The sequence below is a fragment of the Bos javanicus genome, chromosome 22, assembly GCF_032452875.1.
Source record: "Bos javanicus breed banteng chromosome 22, ARS-OSU_banteng_1.0, whole genome shotgun sequence".
Taxonomy (NCBI): domain Eukaryota; kingdom Metazoa; phylum Chordata; class Mammalia; order Artiodactyla; family Bovidae; genus Bos; species Bos javanicus.
In genome coordinates, this window is record NC_083889.1 from 57,827,434 (window position 1) to 57,853,497 (window position 26,064).

At 50.1% G+C, this 26,064-nt stretch overlaps 1 protein-coding gene across 5 annotated transcripts in view; it reads left to right on the forward strand.

Moving 5' to 3' along the window:
• The window catches only part of GRIP2 (glutamate receptor interacting protein 2), a 103,869-nt gene that overhangs the window by 68,639 nt on the left and 9,166 nt on the right, over nucleotides 1-26,064 (forward strand). For 4 of the 5 annotated variants that reach the window (XM_061397234.1, XM_061397236.1, XM_061397232.1 and 1 more), the window contains exons 5-18: nucleotides 91-177; nucleotides 1,117-1,192; nucleotides 2,470-2,615; nucleotides 5,681-5,828; nucleotides 5,939-6,108; nucleotides 7,783-7,908; nucleotides 8,192-8,341; nucleotides 11,472-11,658; nucleotides 12,292-12,437; nucleotides 13,123-13,203; nucleotides 15,189-15,255; nucleotides 15,353-15,498; nucleotides 24,919-25,063; nucleotides 25,867-26,006. In XM_061397234.1, the coding sequence (XP_061253218.1) occupies nucleotides 91-177; nucleotides 1,117-1,192; nucleotides 2,470-2,615; nucleotides 5,681-5,828; nucleotides 5,939-6,108; nucleotides 7,783-7,908; nucleotides 8,192-8,341; nucleotides 11,472-11,658; nucleotides 12,292-12,437; nucleotides 13,123-13,203; nucleotides 15,189-15,255; nucleotides 15,353-15,498; nucleotides 24,919-25,063; nucleotides 25,867-26,006 (1,815 nt within the window). The remainder of the gene's footprint in view (nucleotides 1-90; nucleotides 178-1,116; nucleotides 1,193-2,469; nucleotides 2,616-5,680; nucleotides 5,829-5,938; nucleotides 6,109-7,782; nucleotides 7,909-8,191; nucleotides 8,342-11,471; nucleotides 11,659-12,291; nucleotides 12,438-13,122; nucleotides 13,204-15,188; nucleotides 15,256-15,352; nucleotides 15,499-24,918; nucleotides 25,064-25,866; nucleotides 26,007-26,064) is intronic. The other variant, XM_061397233.1, reaches the window with a different exon arrangement.

The following is a 26,064-nucleotide window of genomic DNA, read 5'->3' on the forward strand; positions in this document are numbered from 1 at the left end:
TGACCCGCCTGTCCTGGAACGAACTCTGGGGACGGCTGCCAGCTCGGTGATGCGACCCAAGGACTCAGGAGGGTCTCCATTTCTCCCCAGCCCCCGAGAACAACCCAGGGATCGTTTCAAAGACAGTGGATGTCTCCCTCTACAAGGAAGGCAATACCTTTGGCTTTGTCCTCAGAGGTCAGTGTAAGAGTCACCTTTGGGGTCAAGGGACGGGAAGGCTAATGCCAATGCTGTGCGTTTTGCTTTGCTCTGATGAATTATAATATATTTATATTTAAATTTAGATAAATAAATATATATTTAAATTTAAATAAACTTAAATTTAAATAAATAAACATGTTTATATTAAAATAAACATAAGTTTATTAAACTAAATTCATTTTTATATTTAAGTAAATACATATATTTTATATTTAAATAAATTTATATTTATACTTAAATTTATATTTATAATTAAATAAATTTATATCTATTAATATATTTACATTTTATAATTATATATTAATATAATTTATATTTAGATTTATATTTAAATATATTTACAAATATGTAATTGATATATCTTTATGATATATCTATATTATATTTATCAACTATAATTTATATTTTAAATATAGCTTATATTTATATAACTATATATAATAATGTCTATATTTATATATTTATTTGCATTTATATTTATATGTTTATATAAATATATATTTATATTTATATAATCTTTTTCTGAACTTTAAGAACCAGGATCATTAAATCAAGTATTAGATGGAAAACTTGGCCAACCAAGTGTGCATGATTGAGGAAGTGAAAGGGAAAAGTTGTAACAGAAAGTTAAGTTCGGAGCTCCCTAGCAACCAGGGAGAAAAGGGAAATTGGATGAGATTGCAGGAGAGAAAGCAAGCTGTTTAACCAAGAAGGACTTTGGTTTTATTCCCTACTTTCCGTCCCACTTCTGGATGGGATTTAGAGCCCATGTCTCATAGGAGGGGCAGGGAACAGCAGGGACAGAGTCCTGGAGCAGAGGGGATGAAGGAAGCCTGCTGAAGGTCTGGGTTGGGGCCTCCGGGCACCAGGCAGCGATGGGTGGATGACTGCAGTCTCTTGTCAAATTCTGTCCAGGAGGTGCCCATGAAGATGGGCACAAGTCCCGCCCACTTGTCCTGACCTACGTGCGGCCCGGCGGCCCTGCCGACAGGTGAGCCTGAGCTGGGGGGAGCTTACAGCCTCGGCCTGCACCACCCTCGCCCAGCTCCCCTGGGACGAAGGTCCAGACGGGGGACACCCCCGGCCAGTGTCACTCAGCAGCTTGTTGGTGGAGCCAGCCCTAAGTCCCACATGAGGGGGGCCCCGAGCTCTTTCTTCCCAAGATCCTGCTGTCTGCGGGGTGGAGAGCTTTGGTGTGGTGTTGTTGCCTCTTCCCTGGCCTTCGTTTTCCCATCTGTGGAATGGACCCAATAGTGGAGCCCCGAAGAGCTGATGTGAGGGCTGTGGGGCTTGGTGACGGGCGTCACTGTGGCCCTCAGTGACACAGCCTCCCCAGTCCTGGCCACACTGCCGGCTGGCCCTGCCCGGGGCCTGCTCAGAAGCTCCAGGAGAAGAGAAGGTGAGGGAGGAACACGCCCAGCTCCCAGCTCGTGGCCCCCCGACCTCCCGAAGGTCAATTCCTGGCCATTTTAAGAAAAGCCTGGAATGGCCTCGTCAGAAATCTAAACCCGTCCTTGGGGCCTGTGATGAGCTATTCATAGAACCACCCAGAATAGCCTTGGCCACCTGTTGGGGCAGGCATTCCAGAGCTGGGATATGACCCAGGCCAAGGCGAACCCCCTTGGGCCGTACCCCTGGGACCCAGCGGAATTCCTTCCCAGGCATGTTTGTCACCAGGCCAGAGTCACTGCTGAGACCCAGGGAGGGGCCCTGGCGGGCGCCCTGTGTGCAGACAGCTCCAAGCCTCCAGACGGCCCGCCCCTGGTGCTGGGCGGCCCTGGCAGGGCTGGGACCCCGGTAAGGCCCTGGAGGTGACCTCAAAGGGCATCTCCAGCTCAGCCGCTGGAGGGCTGACCTGGGACTGTGAATTTCCTAAGCACTAATTGGTGCTGGGAAAGACTGAAGGCGGGAGGAGAAGGGGACGACAGAGGATGAGATGGTTGGACAGTATCACCGACTCGATAGACAAGAGTTTGGGTAAACTCTGGGAGTTGGTGATGGACAGGGAGGCCTGGTGTGCTGCAGTCCGACAAAGAGTCGGACACGACTGAGTGACTGAACTGACCTGAACTGAATTGGGGCGGGGGGTGTCGTCGCTGACCCGATCTCCATCAGTTCTTCGGCTTCTTCCACATGCCCTCCCTGGTTTGTTCACCCACGCGTGCTGTCCCTCATCCGTTCTGCCCCTGTCTCCTTCCTCCGATCCCTGCCCTCCCTCTGTTCTCTCGCTCGCTGGACGAGGCGGCATGACCTGGCCCTTCCCCACAGGGAGGGCTCCTTGAAGGTGGGGGACAGACTGCTCAGCGTTGACGGGATCTCGCTGCAGGGGGCCAGCCATGCCACTGCCCTGGCCACGCTGCGGCAGTGCAGCCACGAGGCGCTCTTCCAGGTGGAGTACGACGTGACCATTCCGGGTGAGTTGTGGCCTGAGGGCTCGGGCTGCAGCGAGAAGAGGCCCCGGGGTGGAGGGCAGGGAGTGGGGGGCACACATTCCCATCACTGCAAGGGCTGTGTGACCCTGGCCCGGTCGCAGCCTCTCTGGGCCCCTCTGGGTGGTACACGTTCTGCCAGGCACCAGGGATCCATCTGAGAACAACACAGATGAGGTCTCTGTTCCCATGGGGCTGACATTCTGGTGGGGAGAAATGGATCATGGATGGGATAAGTCATATATAGAGTGTGTCAGAGGATGATCAGTTTAGTTCAGTTCAGTTCAGTCGCTCAGTCGTGTCTGACTCTTTGCGACCCCATGAATCGCAGCACGCCAGGCCTCCCTGTCCATCACCAACTGCCGGAGTTCACTCAGACTCACGTCCATTGAATCGGTGATGCCATCCAGCCATCTCATCCTCTGTCGTCCCCTTCTCCTCCTGCCCCCAATCCCTCCCAGCATCAGAGTCTTTTCCAATGAGTCAACTCTTCGCATGAGGTGGCCAAAGTACTGGAGTTTCAGCTTTAGCATCATTCCTTCCAAAGAAATCCCAGGGCTGATCTCCTTCAGAATGGACTGGTTGGATCTCCTTGCAATCCAAGGGACTCTCAAGAGTCTTCTCCAACACCACAGTTCAAAAGCATCAATTCTTCGGCGCTCAGCTTTCTTCACAGTACAACTCTCACATCCATACATGACCACTGGAAAAACCATAGCCTTGACTAGACAGACCTTTGTTGGCAAAGTAATGTCTCTGCTTTTGAATATGCTATTTAGGTTGGTCATAACTTTCCTTCCAAGGAGTAAGCGTCTTTTAATTTCATGGCTGCAGTCACCATCTGCAGTGATTTTGGAGCCCCCAAAAATAAAGTCTGACACTGTTTCCACTGTTTCTCCATCTATTTGCCATGAAGTGAGGGGACCAGATGCCATGATCTTCGTTTTCTGAATATTGAGCTTTAAGCCAACTTTTTCACTCTCCACTTTCACTTTCATCAAGAGGCTTTTGAATTCCTCTTCACTTTCTGCCATAAGGGTGGTGTCATCTGCATATCTGAGGTTATTGATATTTCTCCTGGCAATCTTGATTCCAGCTTGTGCTTCTTCCAGTCCAGCGTTTCTCATGATGTACTCTGCATAGAAGTTAAATAAGCAGGGTGACAATATACAGCCTTGACGTACTCCTTTTCCTATCTGGAACCAGTCTGTTGTTCCATGTCCAGTTCTAACTGTTGCTTCCTGACCTGCATACGGATTTCTCAAGAGGCAGGTCAGGTGGTCTGGGATTCCCATCTCTTTCAGAATTTTCCACAGTTTATTGTGATCCACACAGTCAAAGGCTTTGGCATAGTCAATAAAGCAGAAATAGATGTTTTTCTGGAACTCTCTTGCTTTTTCCATGATCCAGCGGATGTTGGCAATTTGACCTCTGGTTCCTCTGCCTTTTCTAAAACCAGCTTGAACATCAGGAAGTTCACGGTTCACGTATTGCTGAAGCCTGGCTTGGAGAATTTTGAGCATTACTTTACTAGCGTGTGAGATGAGTGCAATTGTGCGGTAGTTTGAGCATTCTTTGGCATTGCCTTTCTTTGGGATTGGAATGAACACTGACCTTTTCCAGTCCTGTGGCCACTGCTGAGTTTTCCAAATTTGCTGGCATATTGAGTGCAGCACTTTCACAGCATCATCTTTCAGGATTTGAAATAGCTCAACTGGAATTCCATCACCTCCACTAGCTTTGTTTGTAGTGATACTTTCTAAGGCCCACTTGACTTCACATTCCAGGATGTCCAGCTCTAGGTCAGTGATCACACCATCGCACAGCTACAGCTCCTTGGATGTGGGGTTGGTCCTCCCGGCCGCCGCCCCTGACCTCGGACGCAGGGTAGCTCCTCTCGGCTGCTGCCCCTGACCTCGGACTTGGGTAGCTCTTCTCAGCCATTCCTGCGCTGTTGCAGCCTGGCACTCTTGGCTGCTGCCCCTGACCTCGGACATGGGGTAACTCCTCTTGGCCGCCGCCCTTTGGGCATGGGGTCCTCCCGGCTTCTGCCCCTGACCTCGGACGTGGGGTAGGAGGGCCTAGAGGAGCTATCCCATGTTGAAGGTCAGGAAGGGCGGCGGTGAAGAGATACCCCACGCCCAAGGTGAGAGAAACCCAAATAAGACGGTAGGTATTGCAAGAGGTCGTCAGAGGGCAGACACACTGAAACTATACTCACAGAGGATAATAAGTGTGCAAAAAAAAAAAAAAAAAAAAAAATCAGGGAGAGAGATGGGGAAGGCTAGGAGATACTTTGTAACCTGTGGCCGTGCAGGTGGGCGAAAAGTGATGGTGGCTGGACCAGGGGCTGAGTGGGGGTGTAGAGAGGAGTTAGATCTGGGAAAGATGATGAAGCTCTGCTGGCCTGGTTTGCTGAGGTTTCGACACGTGGGTGGGAAAAAGAGTGGAAAAAGCCGGGTTTTGTTTTCCAGCCACTGGGTGGGTACACGGGGTGCTGTTTTCTGAGATGGGGAAGGCTGGTAGTGAAATCCCACAGTTCAGTGTATACAGTAGGCTCTTGATGCTTGAGTGCTCAGTCGCTGCCATCATGTCTGACTCTTTGTGACTCCATGGACGGTAGCCCGCCAGGCTCCTCTGTCCATGGGATTCTCCAGGCAAGAATACCGGAGTGGGTTGTCATGCCCTCCTGCAGGGGATCTTCCTGACCCAGGGATCAAACCCACGTCTCTTTATGTCTCCTGCATTGGCAGGCGGATTCTTTACCACTAGCACCATCTGGGAAGCCCAGGCTCTAAATATATGTGAGCAAATTAGTACTGTTCAGCAAAGCCTTGGGGTCAGAGCCTCTCTGAAACCTGAATTCCTGCCCCTCCTCTGCCACCGAGAGGCCATGTGAACTTGGACGAGGCCTTTGCTTCCAGGCGCCTCAGTTTTCTTGTTTGTAAAGTGGATGCAGTGATCCCTCCCTGACAGTGAGAATTAAGCTGAGACGGAGGAAGGTGCTGAATTATTTGCATCTCAAACTCTTCTTTCCTTCCATGTATCAGATACGGTGGCCAACGCTTCAGGGCCCTTAATAGTGGAAATCACCAAGACTCCAGGGTCAGCCTTGGGGATCTCCCTCACCACCGGCTCCCACCGGAACAAGCCCGTCATCACCATCGACCGCATCAAGCCGGCCAGCGTGGTGGACAGGTGGGGCACCTGCTGGGAGCTGCCGTGGTGTGTGTTGGGGGGGTGCAGGGGGAGAATCGTCTGGAGCTGTCTGGCTGTACCCTTTCCCCTTTGCTCCCTGACCTGGCCAGGAGCGGGGCCCTGCATGCCGGAGACCACATCCTGTCCATCGACGGTACCAGCACTGAACACTGCTCGCTGCTTGAAGCCACCAAGCTCCTGGCCAGCGTGTCGGAGAAAGTGCGGCTGGAGATCCTGCCTGCGCCCCAGAGCCGGCGGCCCCTCAAGCCGTCAGAGGCAGGTGAGTCCCGTGCAGACCTCAGGGCTCAACCCTAAGGGCAAGGGGCAGGCTAGCATTTAGCGGAACAAATGTCCAGTCCCACAGGGACGCTCAAAGTGTCAAGTGCAGCAGCTAAGGGTGGGGAGATAGGGCAGATAAATAACTTGGGTGTTTAAATGGCAACCCACTCCAGTATTCTTGCCTGGAAAATCCCATGGATGGAGGAGCCTGGTGGGCTACAGTCCATGGGGTCACAAAGAGTCAGACAGGATTGAGCAACGAACACTTTCATACTTTCTGATCTGACAGTTTGCTGGCGTGGATACCCCCAAAGCTAGATCCATCACTGGTCGCATTAATAGAAGTATGAGGGCTGGAACAAGGGAGGGGATAGTCCTTCTGTGCCCTGTGCTACTCAGAATTTGGACCCGTGGGCTCACCCCAGGGCCCTCAGCAGGTCCAGAGGAGGCAGCCAGGCAGTCAGGAGGGCCTAGAGCAACCCCTGTGAGTCCCTCAGATGTCCCAGCATCTGTTCTCCCACCCGCTGCTGTGCTGCTGGGGCTTCCCAGGGGTCATCTGGGTACACCCCCGTGACACGTCTACAAGGTCAGTATGGAGGCTCTGAGGGTCTGAGCAGTGCAGGTCCTTCTGATGACAGTTGGCTGCCGACAGTCCCCTTGGCTCTCCCTAAATAAACGTCTGCCAAGCCCATGTGGTAACTCCTTCTATCCTCCCAGCTTCCCTGGGAAGTAGCCGCCTTGTCCCATTTTACAGTTATGACAACGAGGCACAGGGCGGGGTGCAGGGACTTGTCCCAGTCCCACAGCTCGTCAGCCATGGAGCCGGGATTGGACTCAGCTCCTGGCCCCAGAGTCGGCCCAGCCCCTGGGTGGCGGTGGGAACGCCGCACAGGGAGGCAGAATCAATGGGCTGAGATCACAGGGACCTCGTCCGTCCATCCAAGAGCATGCTGCCCCAGGCTGGACATCCCCCGCCCCGACTCCCCACAAAGTCCTGCAGCAGAAGGAAGAGCCAGAACGGGGTCTGGGGCTGCGGGGAGGAGGACCAGGTCAGGGAGGTGAGAGAGGCAGGGTCCGTGGACTCCCCTGGGAAGCGGATGCTTAGCTGGAGTCAAGAGTTCACTGAAGTCAAGGCCCATGAAAGGTTGAGGGGGGACAGCCTTAGACTGCGATGCGGGTCCTTGCAAGCCTGGGCCAATCCAACAGGGACCCATGTGGCCCCCGAGAGCTCAGCGTGGGGCAGAAATGCCCGGCCCCAGTGCCTGCTTACCCAGCCCCAGGCCAAGGCTGCCCAGGCTACAGCATGACCGCAGTCCCCGGAGGTGCTCCAGCTGGTCACTGTCTGCCAGCTGCACTCCTTGGAGCTGACCGGCCGGTTGGCCTGGTTCACATCCTGCTCCTCCAGCCCTCCCACCTGTGGGCTGGTACGGCTTTCCCTCTCGGATCCCTGCCTCTCAGGCTGCTGCGTAGCTGAGCCCTGAGCACAGGGCCCAGCACACAGTGGGCGTCCGGGACATGTGGGCAAAGTCTGGAATGCCCAGCCTGGCTCAGAAACTCCAGACCTTCTGTTCCCGCTCTCCTCCCCTTGCTGGGCAGACGGAGCTCACCCTTCGGGGGCATGGAGTCCAGACCCGCCCAGCCCCTAACGCCTGTCTCTCCTCTTCCTCCACCGCAGTGAAGGTGCAGAGGAGCGAGCAGCCGCATCGCTGGGACCCCTGCGTGCCCTCCTGCCACAGCCCCCGGCCCGGCCGCTGCAGGACGCCCACCTGGGCCACCCCTGCTGGCCAGGACCAGAACCGCTGTAAAGTGCCCTCCCCGCGGTCACTCTTCTCTGTCCCTGGGGAGGGGCTGGAGCCTGTTTTATAGGGAAGGAAGCTGAGACTCAGAGAAGTGAGGGGCCCCTGTCTGGCAGCTGAGTTTCACCAGGTCTGTGAAAAGCCTGTAAGCTTTGAGGCCCAGAGAGGGAGAGACAGGCCTGAGGTCACACAGCGAGCATGGTCGGGGGTGGAGGAGGCACCCCTGTGTCTCCCTGGGGTGGGGTGGAGGGCTCTGCTGGGCTCATGGGTCTGCTCTCATCTCCCCAGCCTTATCCTCATCTCCCTTCTCCTCGCCGACCGTGAACCACACCTTTTCTTGCACCAACCCCAGCACTCTGCCTCGTGGATCCCAGCCCATGAGCCCCTGGACCACAATGGGGCGGAGGCGGCCGCGGAGAAGGGAACACAAGAGCTCATGTAAGCCGTGGTCTCTTCTCTCCCCTCTGGGCTGCCAGTATGCCTGAGAGAGAGATTTGCCAACGTGTGGGGTATTTGGGGCAGGGCCGGGTGTGGGGAGGTGGCATTACATAGAGTATGTGGTACACCAGGTTGCTGAGGATGGTTGGGCAGGTTGCACACTGCACAAGGGCTCTCCTGAGGAGTGACAGTGAATTTGTACACTTTGTCTTGTAATTTTATTATGAAAAATTCCCAACAGGTGCTCAGTTGTGTCTAACTCTTTGCCACTCCAGGGACTATACAGTCCATGGAATTCTCCAGGCCAGAATACTGGAGTGGGTAGCCTTTCCTTTCTCCAGAGGATGTTCCCAACCCAGGGATTGAACCCAGGTCTCCTGCATTGCAGGCGGATTCTTTACCAGCTGAGCCACAAGGGAAGCCTTTATTATGAAAAAATTCCCAGCAGGTGGTGGCAAAGTGTCTTGAGGAAAGGCTGCCTTTTCCAGATTTGTGTGACGGTCTCAGAGTAACTTCCTTTCATTTTTCTCTTCTTCAACCCTCTGATCCATTCCAGGGGGTGGTGTTATTTTGTCTTTACCACCGTTCTGACATTTGTTAATTCTCCCTAAGGCAGTGAAAACTAGCCATCCAGGCCTGAAACTAGCCATCCAGAATATAGTAATTTTTAGTTTTATTAGGTATATATTTCTACTCAACCTTTGCTTGTTGACACTTTTCTTTATTTGTGATCAATACATATAGTTCCTTTTGAAATGAAGGCATTTAAGAATTTTTTATTTAACAATTTAAAAAATTATTTAGTTTTTATTTATTTGGCTGCACTGGGTCTTGGTTTCAGCACCTGGGATCTTGTGTTGTGGCATACAGATCCTCTCTAGTTGTGGCGGGTGGGCTCAGCCGTTGTGGTGCACAGACCCGGTTGCTTTGCAGCATGTGGGGTCTTAGTTCCCTGACCAGAGATTGTGTCCCTTGCATCACAAGGCAGACTTTTAACCACTGGACCACCAGGGAAGTCCCTTAAGTGTTTTTTAAAATGAATAGTAATGAACGATAATGCAGGAGACATGTGGAAGTAGCAAAAAGTCATAAGATTGCCCAGAATCTTTTTCTTTAATATTTATTTATTTGGCCACGCCAGGTCTTAGTTGCACCATGTGGGATCTAGTTCCCTGACCAGGGATCAAACCCAGGCCCCTTGCATTGAGAGTGCTGAGTCTTAGCCATTGGACCACCAGCGAAGTCCAGGGCCCTGAATTTTGAAATCTTGCCTGGGAAGAATCTTTCCTTTGTTGACGTAGAGAGGGTTCCCAGCCTCTTTCCATGTGAATTGCAGAGGCCTCCAGGAAGAATGGAGGGTCAAACTGGGCCATTTAGGATTGAACCAGGTGAGGGAAGAGAGAAATATAAGTCAGTTTGGCACTGAAAGGCGCTAAACATGGTTATGAGCTTCCTGGCAGCCAAGGCGAAAAGAGAAACAGAATTCAGAGTCAGGTGATAGATAAAATACAACTTTACCAGCCACCATTGTCACCCACTGAAGCAGCGGGTATGTAGGTGAAGAGATTCAGAAATATTTTTCACAGGCAGGAGCTTATGGAGCCTGGAGACTCTTGGGACCCCTTACCTGTCTCCTTCCTTGATGATAATGACTAGTTAGTTAAATAAAAAATTTTGAATACTTCCAGTGTTCCAAATACCACTTTTATCATTGGTGATGTAATTGTGAAAAAAATAATGAATAGAAATATAATAATACAATATATCCAACAATAAAGTAGGTTACACATATTATAATGTGTGATATATAATAATATAAGAAAATAATATATAAAGACACAATGGTATAACTAATAGAATGACATATAAGTTTTATTTAATAAATGATATCCAATATCCATATTAATAATACAAATGTATTTTATATGTGGAATATAAAATACAATATGTTAAATAACACATTAAATAGTGAAACATGGAGTTATCATGTGACACAGAAATTCCACTCTTAAGTAAATACCCAGGAGAAATGAGAACATATGTCATATTCACCCTAAAACATATTTATGAATGTTTATACAGTGTCATTCATAATATCCAAAAGGTGGGAATAACCCAGATGTCCATCGATGGATGAATTTTAAAAAATGTGGTACCATCATACAGTGGGATATTAGCCTCAAGAAGGAGGACATCTTGATCTATGCTACATGGATGAACCCTGAAAACATGCTAAGTGAAAGAAAACACATACAAAAGACCATTTATAGTATGATTCCATTGATATGAGATGTCCAGAACAGGCAAATCTATAGACACAGAAAGTATGCTCAGGGCTGGGAGAAACGGGAGGATTTGAGTGACTAATGGAAACAGGGTTTCTTTGAGGGATTGAAAATGCTAAAATTAATTGAGGGAATGGTTGTACAACTTGAATATACTAAATGATCAATATATTTACTAAAACCGATTGAATTGTACACTCTGTGGGTGAATACTGTGGAAGCTGAACCATATCTCAATAAAGCTGTTGCCAAAAATGGCATAATATATACTATTGCATCTAATAGTAATACAATATGATATTTGATATATGATACAATAATAAAATAAGTTGAAGTATAACATCACACAGGGCTTCCGTGGTGGCTCAGGGGTAAAGCATCCATCTGCTAACACAGGAGACACGGGTTTGATCCTTGGGTCGGGAAGATCCCCTGGAGAAGGGCATGGCAACCCATTCCAGTATTGTTGCCTGGGAAATCCCATGGACAGAGGAGCCTGGAGGGCTACAGCCCGGAGTTGCAAGGCGTAGGACACGACTTAGCGACTGAGCACGGCATAACATCACACAGCATCACAGGACGTCATATCATGGACCCTCAGAGCCTGTTTTATAACATGGCATTCCAGGAGCTGTCTTCCTGGATCCTGGGCGCCGCTCAGCCAGGTGGAACCCATGACCCCAAGGTTCAGAATGGGCCGCGACTTGGCCCCGCCCCGGGGCGGGGCGGGCCTCCCACTCACGCGCCCTCTCCGACTCCAGGTGGTCCCGCCGAGGGTGGGTGGGCTCTGGCAGGAAGTAACCCCCGGGACAGTGCCCTGAGCGCCGTGCCCGCCTGCCCCGCAGTGTCGCTGGCCTCCAGCACGGTGGGGCCAGGCGGACAGATTGTGCACACGGAGACCACGGAGGTCGTGCTCTGCGGAGACCCCCTCAGCGGCTTCGGCCTCCAGCTCCAGGGCGGCATCTTCGCCACCGAGACCTTGTCCTCCCCACCCCTCGTGCGTTTTATTGAGCCTGACAGCCCGGCGGAGAGGTGAGCCTACTGCCCCCTCGCCGTGGGCCTGCCACTCTCCGATTCGGTGGGGTGGGGCCTCACGGACAGCCGGGGAAGTCCAGTCACACGCTTAGCCTGGCTGCACAGGTGTATCTTACCATCCATCACGGTCCACCCCGTCGCCGGCCCCGTTTTGTAGACGAGGAGTCTGAGGCTCAGAGAAGCTGATTCACCTGCCCAGGGTCACACAGCTTGGGAGTGACCCATGACACGAACCCCAGTGTGGTCTGAAGTCCGAGTCCTGTATATACATCTCCTGAGGCATGGCATCATCCCCACGGGACAGAGAAACTGAGGCCCAGCGAGGGCATCCCTTATAGCCAGTGTCCCGGGTAAATGGCCTGAGGAGCTGCCGCTGGCGCGGGTACGGGGCGGGGCGCTGGCCCTGCTGGCGGAGCCCCGCTCAGGCCCCGCCCTCGCCCGGGATGTGGGCGGGGCCTGGCCCTGCTCCATCGCCGCCAGTTCCTGACTTCCAAAGGGGCCGCTCCTCTCTCCGCCCCGTCCCCGCCCCGCCCAAACCCCGCCCCCGCCCGGGATGTGGGCGGGGCCTGGCACTGCTCCTGCGCAGCATGTTTCTGGCTTCTAAAGGGGCCGCTTCTCTCTCCGATTCAGGTGTGGACTGCTGCAGGTAGGGGACCGCGTCCTAGCCATCAACGGCATCGCCACCGAGGACGGGACGATGGAGGAGGCCAACCAGCTGTTGCGGGACGCGGCGCTGGCCCACAAGGTCGTGCTGGAGGTGGAGTTTGATGTGGCTGGTGAGTGGGTACCTGCGGCTTCCTCGTTTCCTTCGCGACCCCTTTCTCCACCCTGCTCCTCCCACCCCGCTTCTTTCCGCGTTTGCAGCGTGTCCCCAGAACGCTGGGAGAAAGGCACGGGGCGGGAGTGAAGGAATTGCACACGCCAGTGTGAATGAGGGTTTTTGCAAGGGAACAGGAGCCGCGGGTGGGGGAGGTGAGGGTTTATGCAAAGATCCCCAAACAACTCGGTTAGAATTCTGGTTCCTGATTTGGACACCGTGTAACTTCGGACAGGGCTTGTCCTCCTCCATCCTCAGTTTTCCCCAGTGTAAAAACAGTGTAAAGTGGATAGAATCCTCTATCTCAAGGGGTGTTGTTGAGATGAAGCTCCTGGAAGCACCAGCTGAGGTCTGTCATGTGAGAGGTGCCCTTTAAGTCCTTGCTGGATCCAAATGGCCTGGGCCAGGCTAGGGGGCCCCAGTGGCAGCTGTAGGTCGGGGTACCAATCCTGACTCTGCTCTGACCCGGTGGGTGCTTTTCTGGGACAAATCGGTGCACCGTGCCTCAGTTTCTTCTGTGGGTGGAGGAAGCAGGATGGGGTTGTGTTTAGCATCCCTCTCCACTGGACCAGAATGAGTGTGGGGCGCGGATTCCCTGAGGCTATTCGCTTGAGTCTCCCAGATTTGTGTCTGTTTGCACCCAGAGTCCGTCATCCCGAGCAGCGGCACCTTCCACGTGAAGCTGCCCAAGAGGCGAGGCGTGGAGCTGGGCATCACCATCAGCTGTGAGTCCCCGTCCTGTGCGCCCTCCAGCCTGCCCCGAGTCCGCCCAGCACGAGGCGGTCAGGGGAAGACTCTGGGTGGGAGAGGGGGCTGGCTGACCTGACTTCCCTCTGTCTGCAGTGCGTGTCCTCAGGCAAGGCTTCTGGAAGCCTCGGTTTTCTTTTCTGCACAGTGGGAGTCTCCTGGCCTATTTAGTCTCCAGGGGTGGTTAAGTGGTTTTATGAGGCACCAGTCACGTGGCCCAGGTTTGGTTTCCTGTTGCCTCTGTATTCCCAGGGCCCAGGAAAGGCCTGGAACATAGTCAGTGCTTAATTCATGTTTGTCAAAGGAGTGAAAGTGAGGGACTGCAGAATGGAAAGAAGGTAGAGGAACGGTCACAGACCCTCCCCCAGCCCTCATCTCACTCCGGAAAAGCCGAAGTCCTCTGACTTTGTGCGCGCGTGCATGCGAAGTCGCTTCAGTCATGTCCAGCTCTTTGCGACCCTATGGCTTGTAGTCTACCAGACTCCTCTGTACTTGGGATTCTCCAGGCAAGAATGCTGGAGTGGATTGCTATGCCCATCTTCAGGGGATCTTCCCGACCCAGGGATCAAACCCGCATCTCCTGTGGCTCCTGCATTGCAGGCAGATTCTTTACCACTGAGCCACTGGGGAAGCCCCCGCTGACTTCCTCTCCTGCCATCTCCCCATCACACCTGGAGGAGCAGCTGTCCGGAAGGGCTGGTGCTGCAGCTCCTTCTGGCCCCAGGGCCTGCAGCCAGTGGTGCTGGAAGTTGAAGCAGTCGCTGGGGAGAAGGTGCTTCCAGCCCAGGAACCTCTGGGCAGGGCCACCAGGTGCAGTGCGCAGGTTGTACATGACACAAGGTGCCCATTCAAGGTAGACTTAGACTTTCTGACATTTTCTCAACAGACTAATTAGATGGGGCCCCTTTGTCTCATTTGCAAAGGTGCTGTTTGGGCTAGAGGGACCGCTTTACACCTGATCAGTCATGGGAAAACCCATTAACCCAAATGGATTCTTTCTGCAGGAAAACTCAGCCCCTCGTTGTCTTAGATCGTGTTCCCTGGGAAATAGCCTCTCCCACAAGGAATGATGTAGAGGGGCCTTATTGAGGCGGGCTCTTAGGATGAACACCTGTGGGTGGAGGCGACTGTAGGACCAGGCAGTGGGAGGAGCTAGGCTGTGATGTAGTCAGTAGAGGGCTCCCCCAGTCTTCTTTGCTGGGGAGGCTGCGGGAGCTGAGGCTTCCATGGTGGCTCAGACAGTAAAGAATCTGCCTGCCAATACAGAAAATGTGAGTTCAATCCAAGTATCAGGAAGATCCCTGGGAGAAGGGAATGGCTACCCACTCTGGTATTCTTGCCTGGAGAATTCATGGACAGAAGAGCCTGGTGGGCTACAGTCCATGGGGTCACAGAGTTGGACATGACTGAGCGACTAATACTTTCACTTTCTGTGGGAGTTGTCCTGCATAGAGGCTGGGAGCTGGGCCTTGGCACTGCTGAGTGGACCGGTTGATGGATGTAGACATTGTTTTGGGTGAGGCTGCTCCCTCAGCTAAAGGCCATTCCCCAGCAGGATCCTGCTGCAGTGTTCGCAGCCAGCATTCCCTGCAGCGGGCAAGGAAGAACTCAGCTGTTAAGAGTCACTTGGTTCTGGAACCTGGGCCTGTCTGCCCATTGCTGGGAACACAGACACCAGCCAGACACAGCCCCTCAGGGAGCTCCATGTGCTGGAGAATGAGCTGAGTGTGGGAGGTGTTGTCCTGCTTCGTCTAGTTAATCTTGGATGTCCCTGTGAACTCTGTGGCCTCATCCCCATATTACAGAGGGGAAACTGAGGCACAGAGAGGGGAGCTGGTTTGCTCACAGTCCACCCAGCCCGGGAGGCATGGGAAGCGGGGCATGGGGCTCCGAGTCCACGCCCAACTCCTGGGCCCCTGAGGCCAAGGTGGCCAAGGATGGGCTTTTGGCTTCTTTCCCCTAGCGGCCAGCAGGAAGCGAGGGGAGCCCCTGGTCATCTCCGACATCAAGAAAGGCAGCGTGGCGCACAGGTAGCGGGGCCCCTGGCAGGGCGGGGGGCTGGCCCACGGGGGTGGGCTGGGCGCCTGCATGTGCCCAATCCTCCATGTCCCCTCCCTGCTCCTGCAGGACCGGCACCCTCGAGCCAGGGGACAAGCTGCTGGCCATTGACAACATCCGCCTGGACAACTGTCCCATGGAGGACGCTGTGCAAATCCTGCGCCAGTGTGAGGACCTGGTGAAGCTAAAGATCCGCAAGGATGAGGACAACTCGGGTGAGGGCCCTGATCCCTGCCCACCCATGCCAACAGACGGTGCCCAGCTGGCAATCTGGTGCTCCCTCCAGCCAAGGATGCCACCCAGGGGCTGCTGGTGGAGAGCCCTTGAATGAAGATGTGGGGTGGCGGGGGGGAAGATGGCAGATGTGTCCCTGTCCCCAGATCTGGCCTTCTCCAAAGGCCCTTGTGAGGTCTACTAGAGTTTGAGCGAGACCTGGACCCAACAGGCCTTGCCCACAGCTGCTGGGCGCAGATGACTGGGTGTGACGATGAATGGGTGGGGGTGGGGGATGTACCACGGCATGGGTGGCTGTGAATGAGCTGAGGCTGCAAACTCAGGCACATCTGAGGCTGGACAGGTGACAGAGTGAGGGAATTGGGCCGAAGCTGAGAAAAATGATTCAGTCTGGGTAGACAGAAGGAGAGGACTGTGGCCACTGGTGAGAATCTTGTTTAGAAGGGCTGCCACCAACTCCCACCCTGGGCAGGAGGATCACTTATGGGCAGATTTCAGAGTTTTTTTAAGAAAAACAGGAAATCTGGTGTCGTCTTATAGCCAATATCATCATCACCATCATTATTCTTGTTCTGCGTGGTATGTGAAATCTTTATTATAAAAATGCTGGTTCAGGGTTTCTGCTCTTACTGAAATGGCTGTTTGGGTGAAATGAAACATTGTTGGCAGCAGAAGATGGCCTCAAGTGGTGCCATCTGAAGTCCTCCCATGGGGGAAATGGGTGTATTCATGGCTGAGGGAATGGGTGGATTAATGACTGACGGAATGTTTGAATTAATGGCTGAGGAAATAGGTGTATTAACAGCATGAAACAATGGGTGTATTCATGGCAGAGTGAACGGATGATATAAAGGCAGAGTGAATGGCTGCATTAATGGCTGGGGGAATGGGTGTAATGAATGGGATTAAGGAATGGGTGAATTCATGGCTGAGAGAACAGGTGTATTAAAGGCATGAAGCAACGAGTGTAGTAATGGCTGGAGGAATAGTGAAATAATGCCTGGGAGGAGGGTGAATTAATGGAGAGGAAATGGGCGAAGTAGTGGCCCATGCTATGCTATGCTAAGTCACTTCAGTCGTGTCCGACTCTGTGTGACCCCATAGACGGCAGCCTACCAGGCTCCCCTGTCCCTGGGATTCTCCAGGCAAGAACACTGGAGTGGGTTGCCATTGCCTTCTCCAATGCATGAAAGTGAAAAGTGAAAGTGAAGTCGCTCAGTCGTGTCCGACTCTTAGCAACGCCATGGACTGCAGCCTACCAGGCTCCTCCGTCCATGGGATTTTCCAGGCAAGAGTGCTGGAGTGGGGTGCCATTGCCTTCTCTGAAAGTAGTGGCCTAGGGAATGGTTATGTTAATGGCGTGACGGCATGGGTGAATTAGTGGCATGAGAGAATGGGCGAATTAATGGCATGAGGGAGTGGGTGACTTGGTGGCTGGGGGAATGGCTGAATTAGTGGCTGAAGGAATCTGTACTAGAGCTGAGAGAATCGGTATGTGAGTGGCAGAGGGAATGGGTGAACTGACAGCTGAGGGAGTGTTTGAAAAATGGCTGAGGGGGAGTGGGTGGCGTAATGGCTGAGGCAGTGGCTCTATGCTGGCACAAGGGAATGGGTGACCTAGTCACTAAGAGAACAGGCTGTTTAGGCATGAGAAAATTTGTGTATTGGTGGCTGAGGGAATGGCGAATTAATGGCTGAAGGAATAGGTGAGTGAATGATTCAGGGTTTGGGTAAATTAATGATTGATGGATTGGCTGAATAAGTGGTAGAGAATTAGTGGCTGAAATGATGGGTGAATTAGTGGCTGAAGGAGTGGATTAAACTATGGGTTCGGTGATCTGTGACTAAAGATTGAGGTAACTGAACTTATGGTTGAGTGAATGGGTTTATAAGTGACATAGGGAATGAGCGTATTCATGGCATGAGGACATGGGTGAACTGCTAACTAGAAAGTCAGGGTGTTAGGCATTAGGGCATTGATGTATTAGTGGCTGAGGAAATTTGTGAATTCATGGCTGAGGGATTGACTGAATTAATGGCCAGGGAATGGGTGAATTAATGGATGGGGGAATGTGTATGTTAATGGAGGAATTGGTGTATCAAAGGCTGTGGAAATGGCTCCGATAATCACTGAGGAATTGGCTGAGTTAATAGCTGCAGGATTGGTTGAATTCATGACTAAGGGACTGGCTGTATTAATGGCTGAGGGAATGGGTGAACTCATCACTTAAGGAACCTGTATTAAAATGAGAGAACTGGTGTATTAGGGCTGGTGAAATAATGGCTAAGGGATTGGTTTAATTAATGCCTGATGGAATGGGTGAATTAATGTCTGAGAGAATATGTGCATTAGTGGCTGAGGCTATATTAATGGCTGAGAGAATGCGGGATTTACTACCTGAAGAAATAGTTTAATGGCCGAGAGAATGTGTAAAAACGTCTTGGGTTGGCTGAATTAATGGGTGAGAGATTTCAAAGGAAAGAGGTGGATGTGACTGATGGAATGAATGAACTAATGGCCAAGGTACAAGGTGATTTAATGATGGCAGGACTGGGTGAACTGGGGGCTTATGACTGAACTCAGCAGCAGAAGGAGCGGGTGATTTAACAACTTAAGTAAATGGGTTAGTGGCTGAGATAATGTGAAACTAATAGCTGAGAGAATGGGTGAATTAATAGCCGATGGAAAGTTTGTATTAGGCCTGAGGGAATGTGTGAATTAATAGCATGAGGAAATGTGTGTTAATGACTGAGGGATTGGTTGGCTGAAGGAATGCCTGAAATATGGCTGAGGGAATGGTTGAAGTAATGGATATAGGAATGTGTGTCTTAATGACGGAGGGAATTAGTGTATCAAAGATTAAGGGAGGCCTCTTGCCTTCTGAGATGGCCCACCCGCTGTGGAGTGTTTCTGCCAAAGTCGCTCCCACTTTTCAAGATGGACCACACCCTGTCTATGGAATGTGTAACTAAATAAATCCACTTCTTACCTGTCAAACAAAAAATAGGCTGAGGGAATGTCTGAATTTATGGCTGAAAGAATGGTTGAAATAATACCTGAAGGAATTGGTGAACATGAGGTTATGAGGAAAATAATGGTTGAGCAAGTGGGTGGAACAGTTCCTGAGGGATTGGATGTATTAGGCCTGGCAGAGTTGTCGTATTATGCCTGAATTAATGGCTGGAAGAACAGATGAATTAGTGGCTGAGGGTATAGGTGAATTAGTGGCTGAAGGAATGGGGGAATGAATGGCTGAGGGAAGGGGGGAATTAATGGCTTCGGGAATGTGTGACTTAGAGTGGAGGAAATGGGTGAGGATCTTTTCATATGGCATGAGGATATGGCTATATTAATGGGTGTGGGAATAGATTAATGGCTGAGGGAATGGGTGAATTAGGGCTGAGAGAATGCCTGAATTAATGGCTGTTGAAATGGATGAATTAATGCATGCGGGTATGTGGTATTATAGATTGAAGGAATTGGTGTATCAAAGACTGTGGGAATGACAGAAATAATGCTGAGGGACTGCTTGAATTAATGGCTGAGGGAATGGTGGAAATAACAGCTGAAGGAATGGAAGAACAGTTCAGTCGCTCAGTCGTGTCCAACTCCTTGTGACCCTGTGGACTGCAGCACGCCAGGCCTCCCTGTCCATCACCAACTCCCGGAGTTAACTCAGACTCATGTCCATTGAGTTGGTGATGCCTTCCAACCATCTCATCCTCTGTCATCCCCTTCTTCTCCCACCTTCAATCTTTCCCAGCATCAAGGTCTTTTCCAATGAGTCAGTTCTTCGCATCAGGTGGCCAAAGTATTGGAGTTTCAGCTTCAGCATCAGTCCTTCCAATGAATATTCAGGATTGATTTCCTTTAGGATTGACTGGTTATCAATCAATATCCTGAGGTTATGAGTAAAATAACGATTGAGTGAATGGATGAATTAATTCCCGAGGGATTAGGTGTTAGACCTGGGGGAATTGGTGTAGTAATGGGTGAGGGTATAGGCTGGTGGAGTGCCTAAGTTAATGCCAAACTGAATGGGTGAATTAACGGAGACAGAAATGAGTGATTAATGGATGGGGAAATGTGTGTATTAATGATTGATGAAATTGATGTATCAAGGCTGTGGGAATGGCTGAAATAATGGCTTTATTAATGGCTGATGGGATGAGTGAATTAATGGGTGACGGAATGAGTAAATTACGAATTGAGGAATTTGGTGAATTAAATATGAAAGGAATAGATGTATTAGTGATGTGAAAATGGGTGAATTAGTGGTATAAGGGAATGGATATGGTAATGGACAAAAAGAATGGATATATCAGTGATTGAGGGAATAGATGAATTAATGGCTGAAAGAATGGGTATGAAATGCCATGAGGGGATGAGTATGTTATAGATAAAGGAATAGGTATATTAATGGTTCAGAGAATGGATGTATTAATGGCCAAAGGAATAGGTGAATTAATGGTTGAGGGGATGGGTAAATTAGGTGGGTAGTAGGTGAACTAATTCCAAAGGAAATTAATTAATTGATGGCTGAGGGAATGAATGAATGAATAGCTGCAGGAATAGATGTATTAGAGACTGCAGGAATGGGTGAAATAATGGATGAGGAAATGAGTAAATTGTAAACCGAGGGAACTGGTAAATTACTGATAAATGAGAAGGGAACAGGTATATCAGTGATGGGGAAATGTGCGAATCCATGGCATGAGGGAATGGGTGTATTAATGGATGAAAGAATGGTTGTATTAATGGCTGAGGGAATGTCTGAATTAAATGGCTGATGGAAAGGGTCAGCTAATGAGGAATGGATAAACAAATGTCTTAGGAAATGGGGGAATGTGCCTGATGGAACAGATGATCTAATGGTTGAGGGAATAGGTGAATTAATGGCAGAGGGAATGGGTAACTTAAAGGCTGAGGAATTGGCTGAGTTAATGACTGAGAGATTAACTGAATTAATGGTTAAGGGAATGGTTGGAATAACAGCTGAAGGAATTGGTGAAATAATGTCATATGGCTGTGAGGAAAATAATGTTGAGCAAATGGGTGTACTATTTCCTGAGAGATTGGTGTATTAGGCCTGGCAGAATTGATGGATTTCTGAGCATATAGGTGAATTGGTGGCTGAAGGAATGGGTGAAGTCATGGCTCTGGGATTGGCCTAATTGATGACTAACTGCCTGGGTGACCTTGGACGTGGGGCAGCTCCTCTCGGCCTGCCATGTGCGCCGTCACAGCCACCTTGCAAAAATGGGCTCAATAAAGGACAGAAATGGTATGGACCTAACAGAAGCAGAAGATATTAAGAAGAGGTGGCAAGAATATACAGAAGAACTGTACAAAAAAGATGTTCACGACCAAGATAATCATGATGGTGTGATCAATGACCTAGAGCCAGACATCCTGGAATGTGAAGTCAAGTGGGCCTTAGAAAGCATCACTATGAACAAAGCTAGTGGAGGTGATGGAATTCCAGTGGGGCTATTCCAAATCCTGAAAGATGATGCTGTGAAAGTGCTGCACTCAATATGCCAGCAAATTTGGAAAACTCAGCAGTGGCCACAGGACTGGAAAAGGTCAGTGTTCATTCCAATCCCAAAGAAAGGCAATGCCAAAGAATGCTCAAACTACCTCACAATTGCACTCATCTCACATGCTAGTAAAGTAATGCTCAAAATTCTCCAAGCCAGGCTTCAGCAATATGTGAACCGTGAACTTCCAGATGTTCAAGTTGGTTTTAGAAAAGGCAGAGGAACCAGAGGTCAAATTGCCAACATCCTCTGGATCATGGAAAAAGCAAGAGAGTTCCAGAAAAAACATCTATTTCTGCTTTATTGACTATGCCAAAGCCTTTGACTCTGTGGATCACAATAAACTGTGGAAAATTCTAAGAGATGGGAATACCAGACCACCTGACCTGCCTCTTGAGAAACCTGTATGCAGGTCAGGAAGCAACAGTTAGAACTGGACATGGAACAACAGACTGGTTCCAAATAGGAAAAGGAGTACGTCAAGGCTGTATATTGTCACCCTGCTTATTTAACTTCTATGCAGAGTACATCATGAGAAACGCTGGACTAGAAGAAGCACAAGCTGGAATCAAGATTGCCAGGAGAAATATCAATAACCTCAGATATGCAGATGACACCACCCTTATGGCAGAAAGTGAAGAAGAACTAAAGAGCCTCTTGATGAAGGTGAAAGAGGAGAGTGAAAAAATTGGCTTAAAGCTCAACATTCAGAAAACTAAGATCATGGCATCCGTTCCCATCACTTCATGGCAAATAGATGGGGAAACAGTGGAAACAGTGGCTGACTTTATTTTTCTGGGCTCCAAAATCACTGCATATGGTGATTGCAGCATGAAATTAAGATGCTTACTCCTTGAAAGGAAAGTTATGACCAACCTAGGTAGCATATTGAAAAGCAGAGACATTACTTTATCAACAAAGATCCTTCTAGTCAAGGCTATGGTTTTTCCAGTAGTCATGTATGGATGTGAGAGTTGGACTGTAAAGAAAGCTGAGCGCCAAAGAATTGATGCTTTTGAACTGTGGTGTTGGAGAAGACTCTTGAGAGTCCCTTGGACTGCAAGGAGATCCAACCAGTCCATCCTAAAGGAAATCAGTCCTGAATATTCATTGGAAGGACTGATGCTGAGGCTGAAACTCCAATACTTTGGCCACCTGATGGGAAGAGCTGACTCATTTGAAAAGACCCTGATGCTGGGAAAGATTGAGGGCAGGAGAAGGGGACAACAGGATGAGATGGTTAGATGGCATCACTGACTCAATGGACATGGGTTTGGGTGAACTCTGAGAGTTGGTGATGGACAGGGAGGCCTGGTGTGCTGTGGTTCATGGGGTTGCAGAGAGTCGGGCACAACTGAACGACTGAACTGAACAGATACAGATAAATTTATGGCTGAGGGTTTAAGTGAATGACTGAGGGAATGAGTGATTAATGGCTCAGGTATTAGATGAGTTAATAACTGAGGAATTCCTGATTTAATAGCTGAGGGAATGGGTGAATTAATGGAGGCAGTTGAGTCCATTAATGACTGAGGAAATGGTGTATTGAAGGCTGAGGGAATGGCTGAATTAAGTGCTGATAGAATGAGTATATAGTGGCCGAAGGAATAGGCCCACTAATTTTTGTGGAAAAAGGTGAATTAATGGCTGAGCAACTGGGTAAACTTATCGCTACGTGGATGAGGGTATTAAGGCTGGGGGAATTGGTGTATTAATGTTTGAAGGTATAGCAAACTAATGGCTGACTGGGTGAATTAATGGCTCAGGTATTGGCTGAGTTAATAGCCGAAGGAATGCCTGATTTAATAGCTAAGGAAAAGCGTGAACTACTGGAGGCAGGATGGGTGAATTAATGGACGTAGGAATTGTATATTAATGACTGAGGGAATGGTGTATTAAAGGCTGAGGGAATGGGTGAACTAGTGGGTGTGGAATGGATTAATTAATGGCTGAGGGAGGGAAAAGGGAAAGTGAAGTCGGTCAGTTGTGTCTGACTCTTTGCGACCCCATGGACTGTAGCATACCGGGCTCCTCCGTCCATGGGATTTTCCTTGCAAAGGTACTGGAGTGGGTTGCCATTTCCTTCTCCAGAGGATCTTCCTGACCCAGGGATCGAACCCAGGTCTACTTGCATTGCAGGCAAACACTTTACCCCTGTGAGCCACCAGGGAAGCTGAGGGAGAAGTTGAACTAATTCTTAAGGGAATCAGTGAACTAATGGCTGAGGATATGGATGAACTAATCTCTGAGCGAATGGGTATGTTAGCCATGAAAGAATTGGTGTATTAATGACTGAGGCAATGGGTGATAATGGCTGAGGGAATAGTTGAATAAACAGCAGATAACGTGTGAAACAGGGGCTTCCCTGGCTGCTCAGATGGTAAGGAATCTGCCTGCAATGTGGGAGACCTGGGTTTGCTCCCTGGGTCGGGACGATCCCCTGGAGGAGGGCATGGCAACTGACTCCAGTATTCTTGCCTGGAGAATCCCAGGGACGGGGGAGCCTGGCAGGCTACACTTCACAGCGTCTCAAAGAGTCGACACGACTGAGCGAGTAGCGTGCACGCCGTGTGAAACAACAGCCGAGGGTTTGGCTGAATCAAGGGCTCTGGGAGTGGGTGATCTGATGTCTCAGTGGATAGGTGAATTAATACTTGAGGATATGGGGAAGTAATTCCTAAGGGAATCAGTGAATTAATGGCTGAGGGAATGGATGAATGAAATAGCTGCGGAAATAGGTGTGTTAGTAGCTGAAAGAGTGGGTGAACTAATGTATGAGAAAAGGCTGATTTAATGGTGGAGAGAATTGATGAATTAGGAGCAGAGGAAATCTGTCAGTTAAAGCTGAGAGAATGCGTGAACTAAATGCTGAGTCCATGGGTGTGTTAGTGGATGAGAGAATGGGTGTGTTAGTGGGTGAAACAATGGCTGCAATAAATGGCTCAGGCAGAGGGTGGGTTAATGGCTGAGTGAATGGGAACAGTAGAATCTAAAGGAATGGGTGAGCTAATGCCAGAGGGAATGAATCAATTACTGGCTGAGGGTGTAGGTGATTTAATGGTTCAGGGAATGGGTGGAACCAAGGCATGAGGTTATGGGTGTATTAATGGAATGAGTGCATGGATGAATTCCTGGTGAATTAATGGTAAATGGTATGGGTGAATGAATGACTGAGGGAATGGGTGAATCAGTAGCTAAAAAAATGGATTAATTAATGGCTGAAGAAATTGGTGAATTAATAGCTGAGGGAATTTGTGTATTGGGGCTGAGAGAATGGGTGTATTAATGGCTGAGGGAATAGGTATAATAATGGTATGAAGGACTTGAATTAATGGCTAAGGGAATGTTTGAAATTATGGCTGAATGAATGGGTGAGGGAATGGTTGAATTAATGGCTGATGGAATGCCTGAATGAATGGCTGAGGGAACGGCTGAATTAACACAAGGAAAGACTGAGGGAATAGGTGTATTAAGGGAATAAGGGGATGAGTGTATCAGTGACTGAGGGAATGTGTGTATTAATGGCAGAGGAATTGGGGATATCTGTGGTGTAGGGAATGGGTAACTTTATTTTGACTGAGGGAGTGGGTGTATTAATGGAAGCATATGATGAGTGTTGGAGAAGGAACTGGCAACCCACTCCAGTATTCTTGCCTGGAGAATCCCAGGGACGGGGGAGCCTGGTGGGATGCTGTCTATGGGGTTGCACAGAGTCGGACACGACTGAAGTGACAGCGGCAGCAGCAGCAGCATGATGAGTGTGGTGCATTAAAGCTTTGCGGGGTTCTGGGCGTGCCCATTCCTATGCCCCGGCCCCTGATACGTGCCCCGAACCTCTGGTGCATACCCACCCTCCACAGATGAACAGGAGACCACAGGTGCCATCAGCTACACGGTGGAGCTGAAACGCTATGGGGGCCCCCTGGGCATCACCATCTCAGGCACAGAGGAGCCTTTTGATCCCATCGTCATCTCGGGCCTCACCAAGCGTGGCCTGGCTGAGAGGTGAGCCAGGGACCTCATGGGGCAGGAGCCGAGCTTTGGGGTCAGTCAAAACTGGCTCTTAGCTTTGTTCCAGTATCGATGGTCTGGGGCCTGTCCTATCCCTCTCTAAACCTCAGTTCCTTAGATGGGGGCTAGCCCCTGGCAGCCATCCCGATTTCAGGTAAGTGCTGGATAAATCCCTCCCGGGCAGCTCAGTGGGTAAAGAATCTGCCTGCAATCCAGGAGACGCAGGATACCATCCAACCATCTCATTCTCTGTCATCCCCTTCTCCTCCTGCCTTCAATCTTTCCCAGCATCAGGGTCTTTTCAAATGAGTCAGCTCTTCTCATCAGGTGGCCAAAATATTGGAGTTTCAGCTTCAGCATCAGTCCTTCCAATGAATATTCAGGACTGATTTCCTTTAGGATTGACAAGTTGAATCTCCTTGCAGTCCAAGGGACTCTCAAGAGTCTTCTCCAACACCACAGTTCAAAAGCATCAATTTTTCAGCACTCAGCTTGAAAAGACCACATTAGTATTTGGTAGCTAATAAGAGGCATTCCAAACATCCTCAAAATTCATGCTGAACACTGGTTCCAGAACCTAACTTTAGAGTTGAGCAGGAAAAACCCCTCCCAGATAAAAGACTTGACACCTCTATTAACACAATCACACTGTTTTGTTTTGTTTTTTATCCCCCACAGGTGGGTTTGCCTGGGGTCATCCAGGCTTGTGCTTTGGGTTTCCTGAGTTCCCAGAGGGCAGACCACCCCCCCACTTCAAGTCCCTAACTCCCATCCTGTACCCTGTGCCTCCTCCCCAGGACTGGCGCCATCCACGTTGGGGACCGTATCCTGGCCATCAACAGTGTTAGCCTCAAGGGCCGGCCCCTGAGCGAGGCCATCCACCTCCTGCAGGTGGCTGGCGAGACAGTCACCCTGAAGATCAAGAAGCAGCTAGACCGTGAGCCTCACCCCGCACCCTGGGGGCCGTCCAGCCCACTTAGGGACAGAGATCCCTC